The sequence below is a fragment of the Monodelphis domestica genome, chromosome 2 (assembly GCF_027887165.1).
Source record: "Monodelphis domestica isolate mMonDom1 chromosome 2, mMonDom1.pri, whole genome shotgun sequence".
NCBI lineage: Eukaryota > Metazoa > Chordata > Mammalia > Didelphimorphia > Didelphidae > Monodelphis > Monodelphis domestica.
In genome coordinates this window covers 265,487,867-265,510,195 of record NC_077228.1, presented here as the reverse complement: position 1 = coordinate 265,510,195, position 22,329 = coordinate 265,487,867, and the positions used below count along the sequence as shown (strand labels likewise).

Genomic DNA, 22,329 nt, shown 5'->3' with positions numbered 1-22,329 from the left:
GTTCAGAGTTGTCCAGGATCACACAGCTAGGAAGTGTCAGGTCAGATTTGAACCCATGACCTTCTGTCTCTGGTCCTGGATCCCAATCCACCCCACTGTCCCCCTAGGGAGTTTATTTTAGACAGAAAGTGATGAGTATAAGACCCAATGAGGAAAATTCTTTTTTTTTCTTTAAACTCTTTCTGTCTTTTTTTTTTAATTTTTATTTGGTCATTTCCAAACATTATTCATTGGAAACAAAGATCATTTTCTTTTCTTCCCTCCCCCCCTCCCTCCACCTCTCCCACAATGAGGAAAATTCTTAACATTTAGACAGAAGTTAGCTCTTTGCCTTAATTTACATTTATATTTACATCCATTAATCCTTGGCCTCTTTCTGTTTGAGGTAAGATTCAATTTACCAAAAATGTTCGGGTAACAAAGCAGCAGACTATATTAAAGTGTCTATAGATATCAGGCACCAGAGGGAGAAGCTTCAGAAAGAGTAAACCTTTACCACACCCTGTGGAGGATATGGATGAGAGTCACACTAGCTAGGAAGATTTGGATGGGATGTGCAGTGTTAAAGGAAATACATAAATAAGACCATTAATTAAGCAAAACTCATTTAAGTGCCCAGACTCTATAGTAAAATCATGAATCTATTAAGGTACTGAACTATTAGCATTTTTACTTAAATGTGGTATAGATATTGCCTCTCTTCCTCCTACTATTACTACAATTGCAACTACTACTACTACAACTACTACAAGTACCACTACTACTACACTTACTACTACAACAACTAGTGCTAGTATTAGTACTAGTACTACTACTATTACCACCACTACTACCCAAAGTATCATGGTGTAGTCATTATACTATAGTAGATAAATGTTGAACTTGGAATCAGGACAACCCAAATTCAAATCTAGCATTTACAGGGGCAACTAGGTGGCTCAGTAGATAGATAGACTGGAGACAGGCAACGTTGGGTTCAAATATGGCCCTAGGCACTTCCTAGCATTGTGACCCTGGGCAAGTCACTTAACCCCAGTAGCCTAGCCCTTACCTCTCTTCTGCTATTTCTTGGATGGGATACTTGGTATTTATTCTAAGTTAGAAGACAAGAGTTTAAAGAAATATGTAGCACTTGCTAGTTGCCTGACCACATATAAGTCATGTTGTATGACTCAAATGGAATAATGGATTATAAAACTCTTTATAAACCATAAAATACTCTATAATGCCGGTTATCATTAAATTATACCTAGAATTATTTTCTTTGTTCCAAGATTGGCAGGGCAGGGAGTTAGCATCAAGCTTTAGCTTCAGGGCTAAAGGGGGAGAGTAGAGGGAGCTGGTCTTACATATAATGATATCCTGACTTGGGAAATTCTTTTCTTTTTTTTTGTAAAGATATTTTATTTTACCAATTATATGTAATTATAATTTTCTATGTAAGTTTTCTGAATTTATATGATCCAAATTGTGTCCCTCCCTCCTTTTCCTCCCCCTTTCAGGAGCTGGTAAACAATTTGCTCTGGGTGATACATATATTATCAGGCAAAACATTTCCATATTGTTTATTTTTGTATGAGAATAATCATTTAAAAACAAAAACACAAAATAAAAAGCCCAGATAAACTAAAGTGAAAAATAGTATGTTTGATTTGCGGTCCAATTCCAACAGTTCTTTCTTTGTATATGGATAGTTTTCTTTGTCATAAGTCCTTCAGAATTGTTCCGGATTGTTGTATAGCTTCGAGTAGCAAAGTCTATCACGGTAGATCATTCCACAGTATTGCTGTTATTTCATACAATGTTTTCCTGGTTCTTCTTATTTCACTCTGCATCATTTCATATAGGTCTTTTCTAGTTCTTTCTGAAATCATCCTGTTCATCATTCCTTACAGCACAATAAGTATTCTATCACCATTATATACCACAATTTGTTCATCCATTCCCCAATGAATGGACATCACCTTAATTTCCAATTCTTTGCCACACAAAAAGGGCTGCTAAAATATTTTTGTAAAAGTAGGTCCTTTCCCTTTTAAAAAATTTTTCTTTAGGATATAGACCTAGTAGTGGTATTACTGGATCCAAGGGTATGCACTATTTTATAGCTCTTTAAGTATAGTTCCAAATTGCTCTCAGAATAGATCAGTTCACAATTCCACCAATAATGCATTAGTGTTCAGGAAATAATTTTCAAGCACAAAGTGTCACTTTGGGAAATAATAAGGCAGGAATAAGGAAGTGAGCATGGTACCATATAATGAAGACTGGCTTTGGAATCAGAAGACCTGGGTTTAAATTCTACCTCCAATTATTACCCTAGTGTCAACAAGTAAAATTCTTAATGTTTTTGAGCCTCAGTTTCTTCATTAAATGAGGGGGTTGCTCTAGAAAGCCTCTAACATCTCTTCGAGCTTTAGATTTATGATTCTGTAAATATGTGATCTTTCAAATAGTTATCTGAATTATAGTAGCAATCTACCAACAATGTAACTAAGTTGATCAGTGGATAGAGGGCTCAAGCTGGAATCCAAATCCAACCTCAGATACTAGCTGTATGGCCCTGAGCAAGTCACTTGACCTTACCTAGTTTCCTCATCTGTAAAGGAGATAATAATAGCACCTACTACCCACAGTTGCTGTAAAGATAAAATGATATAATATTTGTAAAGCACATTGCAAATCTTAAAATGCTATACAAATGCTAGTTGTTATTATTAATCTTATTGTCATTATATTTGTTAGAATGGTTAGCCCCAGTCCAAGAATGATGGGGTAGAAATTACAGGCAGCTAGACGTCTGCTCATAGTGAAAATGAAAATAAAATGTTTCTTTGAATGACTATGAGTTTTCCATTACTGGAAGGTTTCAAGTAGAGGCTGAATGATCTATCAGTTGTTGGAATATTCTAAAGGGAATTACTGTTTGATGCAACTTAATATACATACTAGGAATATTAAGTACCTTCTTTATGCCAGATATTGTTCTAGGTTCTGAGAATACAGAAACAAAAATGAAATATGCCTTCCCTTTAAGGACCTTGCATTCTCTTGTTTGGGAAAAGGAACTCAATGTCCAACAAAGACCCTTCTAAGTCCAAGAATCTATTTCTCTGACTCCCACTATATTATGGAAAGGGGTCCGAGAATCAGAAGACCTGGAATCAAATCATGATTCCTTCAGTGTCTGGGTGAACTTTGGCCTCAGTTTCCTTATCTGAAATAAGATAATCAAGTTTCTAGCTCAACCTTATGATCCTATTAAATTTGCCCATGTAATAGGAATGTAGGAAGGCTAATTAATTAGCTATTGGAGAATAACTCTATGAGCTTATAGGGAGGGCAAGTGTTTGTTTGAGACTTTGGAACCATTTATGTACTGGCCCACAAAGACGTGCTCCTTGGCACTTCGTGGAGGCTGAGTTTCTTTGAGTGAGGATGAACTGACTGGCTTGAACCTTTGAAGGGTGTGAGCCCCCTTTGTGCTGGGCCTATTTATTTTTTAAAAAGTAGCAGTTGGATTCATCTTTGTTATTTTAATTTTTCCTTCTTTCCTTTCTTTTTCCTTTTCTTTCTTTCTTTTTCCTTTTCTTTCTCTCTCTCTCTTTCTCTCTCTCTCTCTCTCTCTTTCTCTCTTTCTCTCTTTCTCTCTTTCTCTTTCTCTCTTTCTCTCTTTCTCTCTCTCTTTCTCTCTCTCTTTCTCTCTCTCTTTCTCTCTCTCTTTCTTTCTTTCTTTCTTTCTTTTCTTTCTTTCTTTCTTTCTTTCTTTCTTTCTTTCTTTCTTTCTTTCTTTCTTTCTTTCTTTCTTTCTTTCTTTCTTTCTTTCTTTCTTTCTTTCTTTCTTTCTTTCTTTCTTTCTTTCTTTCTTTCTTTCTTTCTTTCTTTCTTTCTTTCTTTCTTTCTTTCTTTCTTTCTTTCTTTCTTTCTTTCTTTCTTTCTTTCTTTCTGTCTATCAGCCCAAGAGCTGAACACAGACTGGAGAGCAGAGGCTGAGTGCATCTGGAACAGCATGGAGGTGCAAATAAGGGGATGCTGGGGGAAGCATTGCTAAATGCTTGGGGAGAGAACAAGATTGTCCAGAGAACTTTGCAGAGCTGGGGAGAGAGAGAAGGCACTAAATACATGCTGTAGGGCAGCAGAAGGCCAGGACTTGGCTCTCTGTTATTGTTCTGAGTTGTTTGGAGATGGCAGGTCTGATGGGGAAAAGAGCTGGTTGCCTGTCCAACGATAACAAGTTTGCTTTGCTTCCAAGAGAGATCAAACTCTCGCCATGGTACCATAAACCGGATGCCTACGTGGATCTGCAGTAATGCAGGGCTTATCAGCAAGGTCAAGGGTGTTGTCCCTTTATCAATCCCTGGTTTATTTCCTGTTTAAGGGAGCCCTCCTCTTCAGGACATGATCACAAAGATGGGTGCCTCTGAGCTCTAGAGTCAAAGGAGGGACTGGCTAGATGTGGAAGAGAATGGTATTGATTGTTTCCAGGCTACTGTGAGGAGTCTGTGTTTTCTGCCCTTTCTACACGGTGGAATAAAGGCTGTTCTGAATCTGATAGAAGCATTATTATTTGAAGGCTTCTAAAAGAGCTGTGGGACTCTTTGGCCCATAGGTGGAGACCTAGACATAGTTGAGATTTTTGCAGAGGAATCCTGGTGGGAGCAACATGAGCCAAAGAGTTATGAATTAGGAGGTATTATTATCTATAAGATTGTACTGGGGCCATGTGAGGCTAACCTTGGGGGATCAGGCCAAGTTTTACCTAAGGTAAAGGGTAGAAGATGGCATCTACTAAGAATAGAATGTTAGAACCAGCTAGTTGAACCCCCTTGTTTTATAATTGATGAAACTGAAGCCTTGAGCAGGGAGATAACTACTGACCCATCTTCTTTCCCCTGATTCTGCCACCCAGGATGGATCCCCCTCTAACACCTTCTCTGCATCTCCCCTCCCCAGTACCCCCAGGAATATCCATGTAGTTCCATAGACACTCAGCAAATTTTCAGTTCTACCACCCCCGACATTACGTAAACATTGGGTTAGTTTGGCCTCCGCATTGCAAGGGCAGCACTCTTGGAACAATTTCTATAAATGGAGCTGAAAAGGGAAGATGTTGAAGTCTGCTCCATACTAGAGCGTGGCGAATGCAGGAGGTCCAGGGAGCCAGATTTGGTCGGAGCATCACTTTCAGGGTTTCAGAGTGAGTCGGGAGCCCTTTTTCCAAACAGCAAAGAAAGGAAAGATTTTGCCGGAGAAGGAGGCAGGAAATGTAAAGATTGTGGTCTGGGTTTCAGCATCGGAAAGAGTCACGTGCCCCCCGTTATAGTCTAGAGTCACCCGAACCCTTTGGGGAATTTCACACAGTGGTAGATCAGTGCCTGGAGTAGTGCTGGCCCAGCACTGCTGAGAGGAGAAAATCACAGCCCAGATACCCTCCTCAGTGCTCAGGCCCATTTCCCCTTTCCTCTCCATGTCTTCTTGGGCCACACCCACAGTATAACCACCCCCGTCGCCCAGAACCACCTCGATTTCCCAGGAATGGTTTCCTGAAGAGAACCCTTGAGAACCCAGTACGGCAGGGAACCCATCAAAACGCTGGGGATTCTCAGGCAAGTTTTGCTTCTTTCTGGTGTATCTCATTGACTTTCTATCCTCGGAGATGATCAGGCTACCGCTGGCAGTCTGGGGATCCAGAGTGATACCTCCTAAAAAGACGGCAGTAGAATATTAAAGCAGGATCTTGGGAGGCAATTGGGTGACTCAATGGAAAGAGAACAAGGCTTAGAGATTCAAAGTCCTTGATTCAATTGTGAACCCAGATACTTCCCAGCTGTGTGACCCTGGACAAGTCACTTAACCCGCCTTGCCTAGCCCTTACCACTCCTCTGCTTTGGCACCAATACATAGTATTGATTCTAAGATGGAAGGTAAAGATTTTTAAAAAGTAAAAATCCTGATCTTAATCAAGGCCAGCAATTTTCTTTCAATTCCTGATGAATTTCAAATCCTGATGAAAGGGTCCTTCTACCATCACATTTCTCAGATATGCTCCCTTTTCTCCTCTTACACAGCTACCACCTCATCTCACCTCCAGCTAGACCGCTGAAATAACCTTCTGGTGGGACTCAGCCCCAAGTCTCTCCCCATTCTAGTTTATCGACTGCTTGACCGCCAAGTTCATCTTCCTAAAATGCAAGTTTGATCATGTTGCCTCCCTACGCAATGGACTTCATTAGCTGGCTCCCTGTTGTCCTCAAAAATCCCATGTTGGGCTTGTAAAACCCTTCCTAACTGGCTCTGTTCCTATCTTTCCAGGCTTCTTATACCCCTTCACCTCACTTAACCCTGTACTTTGTGACCCTAGCCTGCTTGCTTGTTCCTCACATCTCCTGACTCCAGCCATTTTCATTGGCTTTCCCTCGGTGCCTGGCACTCTCTCCCTTCTCATCTCCATCTCTTGGCTTCCTTGAATTCCTTTGGCTTCAGCTAAAGTTCCACCATCTGCAAGAAGATTTTCCTCAACTTCCTGAATCTTAGTGCCTTCCTTCTGAGGTTATCTCAGTTATGTCTGTTTGTATGTGGCTGCTTGCATGATGTATGTCTTCTGCTTTTCTTGTATCCCCAATACTTAGTTCAGTGCCTGGCCCAGAAAAGGCACTTCAGAAAGGCTGCTTCACTGAATTTGACTTGACAACAGAGGTGGTGTTGCTATCAGCAAGGGGATTTAATAAGCATAGAATTTTGGACCTGAACACTCCTTAGAAAAGAGCCCCGAAGTTAGGAGTAAGGAGACCGGTTCAGATCTTGGCTGTGACTCTTTGCACTACCATGCCCAAATCATTTAACCTTACTGAATTTCAGTGTCTTCATCTGTAAGGTGGATGGACAATCATTAAAGTGCCCAGTTCACATGTTTGCTGGGCGACAAGCACTTTTAAGTGTCAGTTATTATTATCTTTCTTATCTTGTAGATGAGTTCCCAGAGGCCCTGAGAGAGTAAGTTACTTGCTTATGGTTCCACAGCAAGTCAATAGCAGCATAGAATTATAGGATTTATTTGAGTCAGAAAAGATGACTGAGATCATCTAACTCAACTTACCTTTCCCCTTCTTTTACAGTTTTCAAGGAAGCCGAGGCCAAGAATTGCAGGGGAAATCACTTAGTCAACTAATCAATCAAAATGTATTTATTGTTTATCATGTATTAAATTAAGCTCCTCTGAAGTCAGAGGACTTGGGTTTAAATCCTGCCTCTGACATTACCTTATAACAATGACCTTGGGCAAATCCCTTTATAGCCCAAGGTCTGAGTTTCCTAAAATGAAGAGTTGGACAAAATGGGATCGAGATCGTCCTGGATCTATGATCCTCTGATAAGGGACTTGCCCAGGGTCACATACCAGCAGAACCAACACTCAGACAAAACCAGGACTTCTGAGTCCAAGTGTTTTGCTTATTGATGCTGATACTATCAATCAGAAGGTAAAGATGACATTTTGGTAGGATTGGTTGCGATTCATAGAATTAATAATTGAAAGTAAGTTTAAGGAAACCAGCTGCACCCAACTCTTCCCTTCCACCCTATCCCCTCCATGTGTCTACCTGTATTAGTCTCCAGGTGAAGCAGCAAGTTTTCTGGGGGAGAGCAGAAATATAGAGATGAGATTGGATCCAGTCTAGTGCATCTGTCAAGCACCCCCTCTGTCCTGAGGACCTATTGAGGACTGAGCTTTTTGTGTTCTAAGGCACTGTGGAAAAATCAAGAGGGATGAAAAGCTCTTGATTTAATGGGAGAGAAATGGTCTTTCTCTTAGGAAACTCCTCATCTTAGAAGAGGGAGAAATCTAACACTTGCTCTTAGTGATTAGGATTAGGAGGTTAGGAAAAATTATTGAAAAAATAGAATGATTGGTATATAATGGGGTCAAATAGAAAAGGCTTTCTGGAAGAAAAGAGTTTTAAACCAGGTTCTAAAGGCAAAGAGGGAAAGAGCTTGGTGGAGGAAAGAGGGACTTGGATTCTTCCTTCCCTCAGAGTTGTCCAGGTAGACTCTGGGAAAGCCACAGTTCCCTTATTCTTTACCTGAGAACTTCCCTGTCATCTCTGGGAGAACACATATTTTTTGGTGGAGATCACGGATTCTTCTTACCAGGCCAGAAGAAATAGGTTCTGGATTGATAAATGTCCCCTTTTCATACCTGTAGACACAGTTTACAAACAAATTGTCTTAAAGTCCACTGTAAGATCAGAGTGACACAACCCCTGATTATGCTGATTATTTTCCTCTTCTTCTTCTTCTTCTTCTTCTTCTTCTTCTTTTTTGGTGGGTGTTTAAAAAGAGAATTTGTTATATGGAATGGAAAAAGAAGTATGCTGAAGAAAACTATGATGATGTAAAAACAAAAGACATTGATAAAAACTTATTTAAAATAAAATAGAAAGTGGAAATGGGAAAGGTCTCACAGAACTGGAGAAGGGCAAATGTATCCGTTTTCAAGAGCAAAGAGAGTCTGTATAGGCTATAAGGTCAGTTAGGTGGGCACAGTGGAGGGTGTGATGGGCCTGAAGTTAGAAAGACTCATCTCCTGAATTCAGATCTGACCTCAGACACTTATTAGCCATGTGACCCTGGAAAAGTCACTTTACTCTGTTTGTTTCCTCATCTGTAAAATGAGCTGGAGAAGGAAATGCCAAACCACTCTAGTATCTTTGCTAAGAAAATCCCAAATGGAGTAAAAAAATGTCAGACATGACTGAAAAATAACACAATAGGCCCTAAAACAAGCTCAACTTGAGGCTTTATTTCAGGCAAAATGGTTGTTGAAGGTCAAGAAAAGGAATTGCTAATCACTAAGAGTTTGCATTCTGCTTGACTTTGCCAAAAAACAGATTAAGCTAAACTAACATTATTTCCTTTTTTGACAGGAATATTAATCTACTAAGTCAAGAGAGAATGGTGTATATATAATTTATGTAGACTATAGCAAAGCATTTGACAATCATTCATGCTAATTTTGTGATAAAGATAGAGAAAATGTGAACTAGATCATTATATTACTTTGGAACTGGTTGAATGGCTGGACCCAAAGAATAGTCATTAGTGATTTGAAATCACATAGACTACAAAAGGAAGTAGAAATGTCAATAAAGAAAACAAAGATGCAAAGAGAACTGTACTAAACCAAGAATATACGGAAGAGGCAGACATTGGAGATGGCACAGTTTAGAGGATGTTGGGAAGTCAGTTTTTTTTAAACCCTTACTTTTCCATTTTAGAATTAATACTATGTATTGGTTCTATAGGCAATGAGGGTTAAGTGACTTGCCCGGAGTCACATTGCTAGGAAGTATCTGAGATCAGATTTGAACCTAGGACCTCCCAACTCTAGACCTGGCTCTCAATCCACTGAGCCGCCTAGCTGCTCCAAAAAATCAGTTCCTAATATATCTGAAAGAGAAGAGACTTGCAGAAAATTTCCAAAAATCTCAGCCCTTATTATTGCCAAAAAAGATGAACTAGATAATATTAATAACTATTGACCTATATACCTACTTTCTTAGTTCTACAAAATTTCTATGAGAATGTCATACACAGGCATTGAGGGCATCCTTGAGGAAAGTATGAGAAATGAGTAAGCAGGTTTTTGCAAGTGAGATTTATAGGATCAAGTATTTAGAACTACAAGGGGCCCTAGAAATCTCATTGACCCTAATCCTTTAATTTACAGATGAGGAAATTACATCCCCCAAAAAAGTAACCTGCCAAAGGTGGCACAGGTAAGTGGTAGACCTGGGATTTAAATCCAAATCCTTTGACTTCAAATCCATCACCCTTTCCAGAGTGTCTATCTAGTAGCATAGTCTACTGTCACTCTGCAGTCACATAATTGAAAGGTATAGTGAACATGAGATCCCACTTTGCTTATTGGTTGTTTTCTATTAAACTTTTTTTGCTTTATTGCCACATTAAGGTCTTTTCCCTCCAATAAGCATTTTTGATGCATCTTGTCAGACTCATATGAGATTCCTTGAAAGATGCATCAACAGAGATAACTTTGTTCAGAGTTCCTTTGAATTAATGTCAAGGGGGGCATGAAATGTTTGCCAAAGGTTTTGTCCCCATCGTGATGTATGCTCACTCTAAATCAGAAAGGGCTTCCAAATAGATAGTGAGTTTCTATATGTTGGCTATATCTTCTAGGTAGGGCTACATAAATGCTCAAAAGAGTCCATTATAACTATCTACACTAAAAAAACCAAATGGATGAATGATGCCTGTTATACAGACTGCATGATATAAAATTGAATGATCAACCCATCCATTTAGTATGTCAGTTTTAGAAAGCTACTGCACATGAACAATGAGCCTGGACCCAGAGTTAAACAGGAGGAGGAGGAGGAAGAGGAGGAGGAGAAGCACAGGAATTATCTATGGGAAATTGTGCAATGATTTTAATGATCTTAGGCTTCTCTCTATCATAAAGACATGCCTTTTGAAAGCTAACATTATTATCCCAGCACTGCTGTGAGTCATGGAACAGTACAGTCTTTGAAGAATTAAAGTTGAGTCATCTCATTGGAAACATTTGATGGGTGTGAGTGGGCTGCAACTTACTGAGCAGTTCAGAATTATATGAGGAAAGTGTGCTTAAAGGCAGAGATATATGACTGAAAAAAGGAGGTGGGTCAGTTAAATGGTAAAAGCAAGTATTAATCACACACCACTTGTGCTCCATTAGTATCCACATGATGTCAGAAGGACTACAGGAAAACCATTAGATGGATCCCGTGACCAAGTTTTATAGCAGAAGCAGTCAAACTTTTCATCACTAAACTATTCTATTCCTGGCACTGTTATAAGAACTGCGAATACAAATCCCAAAACAAATAGAGGGCCCTCAGGGGCAATATATTCTATTAGGAAGATACAACAGTTATCAACTAGTGGAGGCCAAGGAAAGGAGCTTTGGTTTAGGTAGTCACAGGGATTATGAGTGTGGAGCCACATGGCAAAGAAATTATGTCATTTCCAAGAATCCCATAGGATTAGAGGGTTATGTCTATACTATCCGTGAGACTTTATGATATAATTGATGAGATCACATACCCATCACAATATCAGTAAATCAGCATCCTAGAAAGTCTTCAGTGGAGTGCCCCCAGGATCTGTGCTTGGCCTGATGCTATTTAACATTTTTTATAAGTACTTGGATAAGGGCACAGATTGTATATTACAAATTTGCAGATGACACAAAGCTAGAAGGGATTGTTAACATGTTTTGATGATAGAATCAATATGATATGATAAAAATGATGTCTGAATTGATAAAATGATATCTAATAGATAAATGGAAAAGCTACACTAGGGCTCAAAAAAATCAACTTTGATTTTTTTGGTAAAAGATAGGGGAGGCATGGCTAACCAGCAATTCATTTGAAAAATGTGTTTTATTTAGTGAATTTCAAGTTCAATAAGTTAATAGTATTAAGTAGTAATTCAGTCTTGGGCTGAATTAAGAGATGCACAATATCTAGGAATAAGGAAATAATAGTCCATTTGTTTTCTGTTTTGTTCAGAACACACTGGCAGTTCTGTGTTTAGTTCCAGATGCCACATTTTGGGACAGACATTAACAATCTGGAGAGCATTTAAAGGAGAATAATTAGGATAGTAAAGAACTTCAAGGTCATGTCAGATGAGTACTGTTTGAAGGAATTGGGGATGCTCAGGCTAAAAGATAAAGGATTTATGAGGGACATGATGACTCTTTAAATATTTGAAGCACTTTCATGGAAGAAAAATTAGATTCCTTTTGCTAAGTCCCTGATGACAGAAGCTGGGGGTGGGGAAGCTACAAAAAACCCTCCCAGATTTAGGTTAAAAAAATCCTTACTTTTGATCTTAGTAGCAAATCTAAGATAGAAGGGCAAAGACTAGGTAAATGGAGGTAAGTGACTTGCCCAGGGTCATACAGATAGGATGTATCTGAGGTCACATTTGAAGCCAGGTCCTCCTGTCTTCGGGCTTGCTGTCTTGTTGCCCTGATTTAGATTCAATTTAAGGAAAAAGTTCCTAACAATTAGAATTATCAAAAAATGGAATATGATGCTTTGGGGGGAATCAGTTCCTCTCCACTGGGGCCTTGAAGCCCCTCAACTACTTGTTGAGTATTATAGTGGGGATTCTTTTTCATGTATAAATTGGTCTGATTGGTCATTGAGATTCCTTCCAATTTTAAAATTCATTGATTCTTTGAAAATGATAGGCATTAAAGCAGGAGTGGTTCAAAATAGATATAAGGAATAACTTCCTACTGTGACTCATGAGTAGTAGTAACTACTCATGATGACAGCATATTTAGGTTTGCAATGCATTTTCTTCACAGCAGTCTTGTGACTGTATGATCTTCTCCCTTTTACAACTGAGGAAACTGAAAGTTGGAGCAGGAAAGTGATTTACTTGTGGTCACACTAGGCTACTAAATGATGGGATAGGCACTTGAATTTAGGACTTGTGTTTTTTTTTAACCCTTACTTTCTGTTTTAGAATCAGTCTTGTGTATTGGTTCCAAGGCAGAAGAGGAGTAAGAGGTAGGCAATGGAGGTTAAGTGACTTGCCCAGGGTCACACAGCTAGGAAGTGTCTGAGGTCATATTTGAACCCAGGACCTCCCCTCTCCAGGCCTGGCTCTCTATCTACGTAAGCCCTCAAGGACTTGTGATTCTAAGACTAGTGTTATTCCCCAAGATCAAGGGTGATGACATGCTCTATCTAAGTGATGGTGGTTAGATCTCTCTCATCTCTGTTGGCATCACCTTCTATTGACTGAGAGAAGATAGCTTAACTACCACCATTGAAAAGGCATCTTATTCTATCCTTTGGGTAAGAAAGCAGGTGGATGGAGGTAAGAGAGATGTGGGAAGGGAGGGAGAGGGAGAGAGTTAGCATGTGTATGGATGAGAATATAAGAGAAAGATAAACACCCCAAGTTACAGACTTTAGGAGACTCCTGAATGTGTGAGAGGCTGGCTTATTGTCCTGCTAGTCACCTCATTTTAGTGAGGGCACTATATGGGCACAGGTCTTTCTAGGCATGGCAGAGAGATCTAAAGGGAGGCAAAACTGGAGTTCTAACTCTGTTGCTGAAGAGGGTGAGGTTTAGTCTTACCCTTTGGAGAGCTCGGGAGTAACTGGTAGGATCCCAGTGAGGTAGAGTGAGTCAGGGAAAGCTTCTTAAAGGACACCTTGGAAAACCACGGTGGGGTTCCCACAGATCCAAAGTTCCCACATATTCCCTAGCTCCTATCCACTTTGGGATCTATGCTGGGTTTTTTGAAGCTTCCCCCTAACTTCTGTCATCAGGAACCTAGCAAAATGAATCTAATTTTTCTTCCATGAAAGTCCTTCAAATACTTAGAGTCATCATGTCCCTCATAAATAATATCTGAAGCCATTTCTAGGTTATCCTGTATATAGTTCATTCATCCATAGTTATTTGCTTCTTTCTCCATTAGATTGTAAGCTTTTTGAAAACAGGGATTTTCTTTTACCTCTTTTGGTATCCCCTGCGCTTAGCATAGTGCCTAACACTTTGTAGGTGCTTTAATAGCTGTTTATTGATTGAAAGAAGTTGTGTTGTACCAGGAAGAGAAATAAATTTGTAGCATTATTGTCTGGCAGTTAATTGGTCTCACTACCTATCACATACACTTAATGTGATTCTGTCTCCTCATTTCATGTGTTGTTGTGGGGCTTTAATTAAATAATATATGCTATGTTCTGTGTTATGAATGGTTCCTGATGCCAAGGGAAAAACATATTCACTTTCAACATATTATATTAAATTAATATAATATAATAAAATAATATTAAATATATATTGAAAGTAAATATGTCTTTTCTTACCTATGAAGGAAAAGGGGCAGGGAGATGAGTTCTGGTGGTCCAGCATTTCTTTTTCTCTGTCTACCACAGAAAGATTTTCCCCAAAGAAACAACTATATGCATGGAGGTGAGATCCCAAGGGAAGTCCACAAAAATCTGATTATAGCTTTAAAAAAGTTGTTGTTTTTTTCCAATGCCCAAAGGGCGACAAAAGGCTGTCTGCCCTTTGATCCAGCCATAGCACTGCTGGGTTTGTACCCCAAAGAGATAATAAGGAAAAAGACTTGTACAAAAATATTCATAGCTGCGCTCTTTGTGGTGGCCAAAAATTGGAAAATGAGGGGAAGCCCTTCAATTGGGGAATGGCTGAACAAATTTTGTGGTATATGTTGGTGATGGAATACTACTGTGCTCAAAGGAATAATTAAGTGGAGGAATTCCATGGAGACTGGAACAACCTCCAGGAATTGATGCAGAGTGACAGGAGCAGAACCAGGAGAACATGGTACACAGAGACTGACACATTGTGGTACAAGAGAATGTAATGGACTTCTCCAGTAATGGCTTTACAATGTCCCTGAACAACCTGCATCGATCTACGAGAAAAAAAAAAACAAAACAAACTATCCTCAAGCAGAGGACAAACTGTGGGAGTGAAAACACCCAGGAAAAGCAACTGCTTGACTACAGAGGTTGAGGCAACATGATCGAGGAGAGACTCTAAATGAACGCCCTAATGCAAATACCACCAACAAGGAAATGGGTTCAGAGCAAGGACACATGTGATACCCAGACGAATCGCCAGTCAGCTAGGGAAGGGGTGGAGGGTGGGGAGGAAAAGAAAATGATCTGTTTCCAATGAACAATGTATGAAAATGACCAAATAAAATAATGTTTTAAAAAACTAAAAAAAAAGTTGTTTTTTTTCCAGCGGACATGTTTTCCATGATATAGGGAACTCATGGTGAGGAATACTTTCTACCAGTATAGATCTGCATCTGCTCTGCAAATGATGAGTGTCAGTAATCTGGTGTACTGAAGAGTAAGTTCTAGAAACAATCCTTGCTTAAATTGAGGTCTTTCTGACTTATGGCTGGTTCTCCATCCTTGATGCCCCTCTTTCTTGTGGCTTAACGATAGTCCTAGCAATAATGTGGTATAATGCAGAGATGCCAAACTCAGCCCACATACCTGGCCAACCAGAATAAAATGACTAATGTTTAACAAAACAAATAAAATACAATACACTGTAATGTTATTTTAGGGTTTTCTAAATCAATATACGGTCTGCAGGGATCTATTTTTATTTGAGCTTGATCCCATTGGAATAATGGATGGGTACTGGTCTTGAAGTTAGGAAGATGTGGGTCCAAATCTTCCTTCAGATATTTACTAGGGGACTTTGAGTAAGTCACTTTGCCCTTCCATGTCTCAGTTTCCTCATCTTTAAAATGAGGGAGTTAGGATGACTCAGTGTTCTCTAAGATCCCTTCCAACTTTTAATCCATGACTACATGACTTCTTTGTGTCATCCTAGAAACCTAATCTCCACGGATAACATTTCTGTGGGAAAATGTGTTTAAATGACAAACAGTAGACTTTAGAATACTAGTTGGCCAATTAGGAAGAATCTCTCTGTGTGTGTATCAGGGTAATATGGCATTATAGCTTTGTTACTGGGGATGGTGGTGGATAAAAGAAAGTGTGAGACAGCATATGCATGTCAGTGGGCTTGAGACTTTATGGGATTGTGTCAGGGCAGGAGTGTATATGTGGAAGACATATTTGAGATTCTGCTAGATCTGAATTCAGAACACCTGCATCCTAGTATTACCTTGAACACTACACACTATAAATATGAAGAATGCCTTTGACAGAATCCCCTACAATTATAGGGCTTCATTATACAATAAATGTTTTTAAATTTCAGTATAAATGTTTTTCTCATAAAATGGGGATAACAATACTTGTGTTCCCTACCTCATATGGTTGTTGTGATGTAACCCTCTTCTAAACTTTAAAATGCTATACAAGGGGCAGCTGGATGGCTCAGTGAATTGAGAGTCAGGCCTAGAGATGGGAGGTCCTGGATTCAAATGTTCCTAGCTGTGTGACCCTGAGCAAGTCACTTTAACTCCCATTGCCTAGTCCTTACTGTTCTTCTGCCTTAGAACCAATACATTGTATTGATTCTCAGATGGAAGGTAAGGGTTTAAAAATGCTATACAAATATGTGCAATGGCTATTTGAATGTCTGTCAGTATTTCTATGTGGATACTAATTTTAGGTATGTATTCATTCATGGCTTAGTGGTAGGCATAAGGGAAGTAGGACTGAAAAAGAAGGACCTACCTGTTTAGAGTCATTCTGACGTCCTAGAAAAAAAATAAAATAAGAACATGCACTTAGTGTCCCAACTACGCTTTAAACTCTTTTCTCTCCTTCTACATCTACTTGCAAAGCCACTTCTTGAGGGAAATGTGGAATCAGAGAATGTGGGAACTGAAAGGGGCCTTAGATTCCATGTAATTTAACCATCTCATTTTGTAAAAGAGGATACTGAAGCCTAGATTGGGGCAAATTACTTGCCCAAGGTCACACTGAAAATTGATGATGGGGACAACAAGGTGGCTCAGTGAAAAGAGAGTAAAGCTTGGACATAGGATGTCCTGGGTTTACATCTAGCCTCAGATATTTCCTAGCTGTGTGACCCTGAGCAAGTCATTTAATCCCAATTATATGGCCCTTACCTTCTTTTTGTCTAAGAATTGTCTGAGACAGAAGGTAAGGTTTTTAAAAAAGAAAGGAAGTAAGGAAAAAAAGAAACAAAGAAGAAAAAGAAAGAAGAAAAGGAAAGAAAAGAAGGAAGAAGGAAGGAAGTGAATGGCAGAGCTAGGACTAAAGCTGGCACTCAGTACAGTCATGGCTATGTTGGAATCAGCTTGTACTGGCTCTTGGGAGTCAATTCTTAAATGTTCCCTGTGAGCATTTATGCATCAGAAATTGGCAAACATTATAAATTAGAACTTGATTTATTGTTTTGTTGATTTAAAAAAGTGTTGCAGAAATGTTGATAATACAGATTAAACTTTAAAGTGTGCCATGCAAACATTTCCCCCCTGAGAATAGTTCCTTTCTATTATACCATATCACTTCTGCCTAATTTAATACCACCTTATTTTAATTTATGTCCACTTATCCTTTTGTACTTGTTTCATGTTTTCTGTGCCTTATACATGTTCCTTGGGAGTCTTATTTCCACCAGTCTGGCAACTCTCTGAAGTCAGGAACAAACTAGTAGGATGCCAAGTTGTATATTTAGAGATGCAAAAGACCATTGAATCTAATTGCTTTTTATAGATGAAGAAACTGAGGTACAGAGAGGCTAAATGACTTCCCCACAATCACATAGCTAATAAGTGTCTGAAGCACAATTCAAATTCAGATTTTCCTGTCTGAAAGTCCAATGCTCTATCCACATCTGAGTCCTGCCACTACCAAACACTCATTGTGTGACCTTCTTAATAGAGGTCTTGATTTTCTCCTCTGTAAAACAAGGGATTTAGACTAAATGGTTTAGGAGGTCTCTTCCAGCTCAGATATTCTATGACTATTTCCTTCCTTTTCCACTTAGATGAAGAAAATTCTATATAACTAGAGAGGGCTCTGTCCAAAGTGCTGACAGACTGATTCACATTCTTACTCACAGCTGGTCATGGATAAGGGAGGAAGTCTCTCTTACCTTTAGGAGCTCATTTGCTGGTTGTTGGCACTTCCCTTCTAATTCCTTGATGTGAGCCCCTAGCTGGGCAATCTTTTCAGAGATCATGGCAATATAATGAGTTCTCTCCTTCCTGATCTCCTTTTCTAGCTCCCCCAGCTGATCCAGGAGAAGGTGCTGCTGAACCTGAAGCACTTTCTGTAACTGTTTAAATACTTCTTCCACATGCTGCTTCTTGGATTCAATCTGGGTCTGCAGTGGAAAGGCAAAGAATAGGAGAGGGAAGCTTGTAGTCAGGAAAGGAATTGAGGGGAGTCATCTATCCTCACATCCCATGTCCTAGAAAGGTAATCTTTATGAATGGATAAAAATGACATAAAGTAACCATCCCAAAACGGATTCCCCAAAGCACCAATATGATAACAGCAAGGGATATTTAGGGTAGATCCCAGGAAGGACTTACTAAATGATGAAGATGATAACTGAACATCATCTGCTCTTCTACGCTAGAAATTGTTAAAGGTTTTATTTTTTAAACCCTTACTTTCTGACTTGGAATCAACTCTAAATATTAGTTCCAAGGTAGAAGAGCTGTAAGGGCTAGACAATAGAGGTTAAGTGATTAACTTCCCATTTAAAGGTTGTTATTGTTGTTGTTTTTTAATAGCCTCCCTTTGTAATTTTAATGGTCCTTTTGAATTTGTGGTGTTATATTTTTCATGGTATGTGTATAATCTCTAAATGTCCTTATAAATGAGGATGATTTTCTCCCTTTCACATTTGAAGAAATTGAAGTCAAGTGATTTTCCCAATCACAATCTATTGCAGAGAGATGGCTATAAGAAGGGAACAAACATTTGTTAAGTGCTTACTATAGACTAGGCTCTGTACTCAGTGCTTTACAGGCATTATCTCCTTTGACCCTCACTCTGTGAGTTAGGTGCTATTATTACCCATTTTATAGACAAGGAAATGGAGGCAGACAATGTTTAAATAACTTGTCCAGGCCACATAGCTAGTAAATGTCTGAGACCAAATTTGGCTCAGATCTTCTTGACTCCAGGCTCAGCATTCTATCCACTACATGACCTAACAGATTCTAGGTTATAAACTCTGGCAATTGAGATCAGCAAGTCATTTTCAACTTATATGTGATTTTATTGGTTATAGTTAACATTTATCTGGTGCCTACTGTATGCCAGATACTGTGCTAAGTATTTAATTATTATCTCATTCAATCTTTGCAACCTTTGGAGGTAGGTGTTATCATCCCCATTTTACAGTTGAGGAAACTAAGGCAAACAGGTTCAGTGACTTGACTAGAGTCACACAGCTATTAAGTACCTGAATCTGGATTTGAACTCAGGTCTTCTTGACTCCAGGCCCAGTACTTTATCCACTGTGCCACCCAGCTATAATGGAGTATAGAAAAGTACAGAAATGCCTGGAGTACAAAGAAGTTATTTGTCCATAATTAAACAGCTAGCATGTTTCAAAAGCAGGACTTGAATCCAGAACTTGCCGAGTGTAAGGTTATCCATTATACCACACAAACTATTAAAAGTCCCTTATTAGATTACTATTATCCTAATATATATGCTAATGGAGAGGAGAGGCCCAAATGTTTGGAAGGGTAGATTTATTCTCATTTTACTGATGAGAAAAATGAAGCTCAGAGAAATTGAGTTACCTACCCAGGATCAACAAGTAATAGGTATCAAACTTAGAATTTGAATTTAGGTGCCTTCATTCCAAATCAATGGGACTTAAAATAGATTTCCTGAGCGTCATTCCAGAGGCCTTTCCACCAGACTATCTTTTCTAGGATGACATTTCCCTGACCTCACTTTTCATCTATATCAATTGGTTTCATTAGATTATTGAACTGAGAGTCAGGACATCTGGGTTTGAATCTCAGGTCTGCTACTTACTATATTTGTGACCTTAGATAAGTCACTCTGTAGTCCTCAATTTCCTCATGTAAAAAATGAGAAGTTTGGACAGGATGGTTTCTGAATTCCTCCCATGTCTAAATCACTATCATCCTGATACCTTCTTTTTTAGGATATCATTTCTCTTCTCTGTAAAATGAGGGTTGGATGGGATGGTCATAAATACCCCTTCTAACTCAAATTCTCAATTTTAGGGGAAAGAGAATTTATGGGAAAGGTAATGGATGTTTTTGAGCACTAAGGCTGGAAGAATGAAAATAATAAAATTTCAGGTACCCCTTCCTTGCCCCAGTCTTGTAAGTCATTAAAATAACAATATCTTACATTTACATAACACTTTAAAAATTGCAAAACATGTAATATGTATCATGTCATTTGAGCTTCACAACATCCCCCTTGCAGTAAATATTATTCCCATTTGACGGATGGGAAGAATGAAATACAGAGAAAGTGTCTTACCCAAGGTAATGCAGGTGTTAGGTAGCAGAAGCAATATTTGACCCTACGGCTTCTAAAAATTTTCCATTTTACAGATGAGGAAAATGAAGTAAATGATTTGCCTATAATCATACAGCTATTAAGAGGTGGGATTTCAAGGTCTTTCTGACTTAAGGACCAGTACTTAATTTACCCCCAGGCTTCCCTACAGTTTATGAGAGTAACCTCCAAGAGGGATAGCTGGCCGGCAATGCCTCCTTACCAAGAGCACCTGGAGCTTCTGGTCTTCTCCACTTTTCATATCTTCCATTTCTTTTTTCTCTAAACATAGGTCTTCTAACCTACTCCGGAGTCGTTCCTGGTAGAAGAAAGTAAGTAGAAGAATCCTTACACTGGATGAACACTCTTGTATATTTGAGAGATAGGTGTGATAGGCTGATTTCTCTAAAGAAACTGAACAGTCCTAGAAATTTAGGTCAAATATTGCTTCTGTTCCCTATTACCTGTGTGACCTTGGGTAAGACACTTCTTTTGTACCTCAGTTTTCCCATCTGAAAAATGAGGGGTCTAGACTATTCTCTGAGATTCCTTTCAACTTTATCTTTTATGGATCTATGAATCCCCCTCCCCAGATAAGTGCAACCACTTCTGCTATCCTCAGAACCAGCAAGGGGCATTATAGAATTATCAGTCAAAGAGCTGGGACTTTGACTGTGCCATCTCAATTGAAATGGAAGATTTGTTCATATATATATATATATATATATATACATATATATATATATAATAGGCTTTAAAAAATTATTTGGTCCCTTTCCTTTCTTCTTTCCAGCCCCCATTCCTACCTCACTTCTTTTTCTTCTGGGAAATTTCTGTTCTGAAGAACAATCTCTAAATTATTCCTCCGAGGTGCAGTAATTGTGGTTCTCCAATTTCATTGGGAGTTTCCTATGAGAAAGAAGTATTTCTCTCTATTTTGTCTTCCATATCTTGTCTTTCTCATCTGACTGGGAGCTCTTTCAGGCTAGGGAAAGTGTCCCTTTCCTCTGGATTCCTCCCATTACCTATATCAGAACAAGACTGCTCTGCTTCACTAACTGTGAAAATAGGGGCTTCCAGGGTAGAAGTAGGACCATCAAACCACCCCTACCCAATCAGGGATAATTGAGAGCTTCCTACCCTGTAGGGTCGAGTGGCTTCATCCAGTAGTACCACAGCATGAGCTTGGTGATTGGAACCCTCCCGACAGAGCACGCAAAGGAACTCCCCGTCTTTCTCACAGAAGAAGTAAATTTTCTCACCATGCTCATCACAGTGAGTCTCTCCTATGGGGCCCAGGATCTTAAGGTTCTCAGTGGCCCAGCCCCAGGGCTGATGGACCTCTGGCTGCCTCTTCTCCTTGCAGATTGGACACAACCTGGAGGGATGGGCTCCCATCGTTGAGGGTGAGGTGAGGCAGGATCTGCAGAAGATATGTCCACAGGGGGCACTCACTGGGTCCTTGGGGATACCAATACAAATGGGACAGTCTACCTCCTCATGGATTATCTGCAGGGAGGGAGTGGACGGCATCACGGTTTATCCCAGTTTGAGCTCCTCTGGGACTCCGCCACTTTTTCCATAAAATTCCTTCCTCCTCAATTGAATTACCTTCAAATAAGTCAGTGAAGGAAAACAATAGGAAGAGACCGAGCCTCTGTTTCCTTATCTGTAAAATGAGGGGAGGGTTGGTCTAGAGATATTTAAGGTACCTTCAGCTCTAAGCCCTATGATCCTACGGAAGTCTGGAAGGAAAATTGTCTTACCCTGTCCTACCCCTCCCTACACCCCCAGCTTCCAATAGTCAGCTGAGAAAGTTCAAACTCCAGGGAATCAGTTTTTCTCTACCCAGCATTCCCCAGGTCCCAGAACTGAAAGCCTTTGCCAAGTGAGTCAAGCTCTTATTAAGGTTTTATTGTAAGGTCTTCCTGTGGGAAGGGGAGGGGAAGGTGATGAGAGATGCTAGTGAAGCATAGTTTTCTGTAATGCCTCACCCTGGTTAGTGTGAGCAATTGGAGGGGGGTGTAGGGAGGGAGAGAGAGGAGATCTAAGGGAGTTTAGGAAGGGGGAGGAGAGACTTCTTTGTTAAATAAACTGATGAGAGGCCATAAACCTAAGGTAGCAGGGAGTGCCCCGGACTGCAAAGTCCAAGAGGTGATGATTTGCTTCCGGTATTGGGGGAGGACTCCACTGTAGCTCATTACAAATTAGAAATGTATAAGGACAGATTAACCCCTTCCAATGGATTCCTTCCAACTCCTGCCTCAAACTCCCTTCCTTTATTTTCCATTTCTCTCTT

General features: G+C 39.5%; 1 protein-coding gene across 1 annotated transcript; it reads right to left on the bottom strand.

Moving 5' to 3' along the window:
- Positions 1-1,477: 1,477 nt before the first annotated feature.
- TRIM15 (tripartite motif containing 15) lies at positions 1,478-21,679 on the bottom strand. Its single transcript, XM_001375236.4, has 7 exons — positions 21,171-21,679; positions 20,254-20,349; positions 17,623-17,853; positions 16,233-16,255; positions 8,079-8,194; positions 7,599-7,631; positions 1,478-5,702 (listed from the first exon to the last, which is right to left on the bottom strand). Exons 1-7 carry the CDS (start codon positions 21,561-21,563, stop codon positions 5,185-5,187), a joined length of 1,410 nt encoding a protein of 469 aa, XP_001375273.1. The 5' UTR covers positions 21,564-21,679; the 3' UTR covers positions 1,478-5,184.
- Between the last annotated feature and the right edge of the window lie 650 nt (positions 21,680-22,329).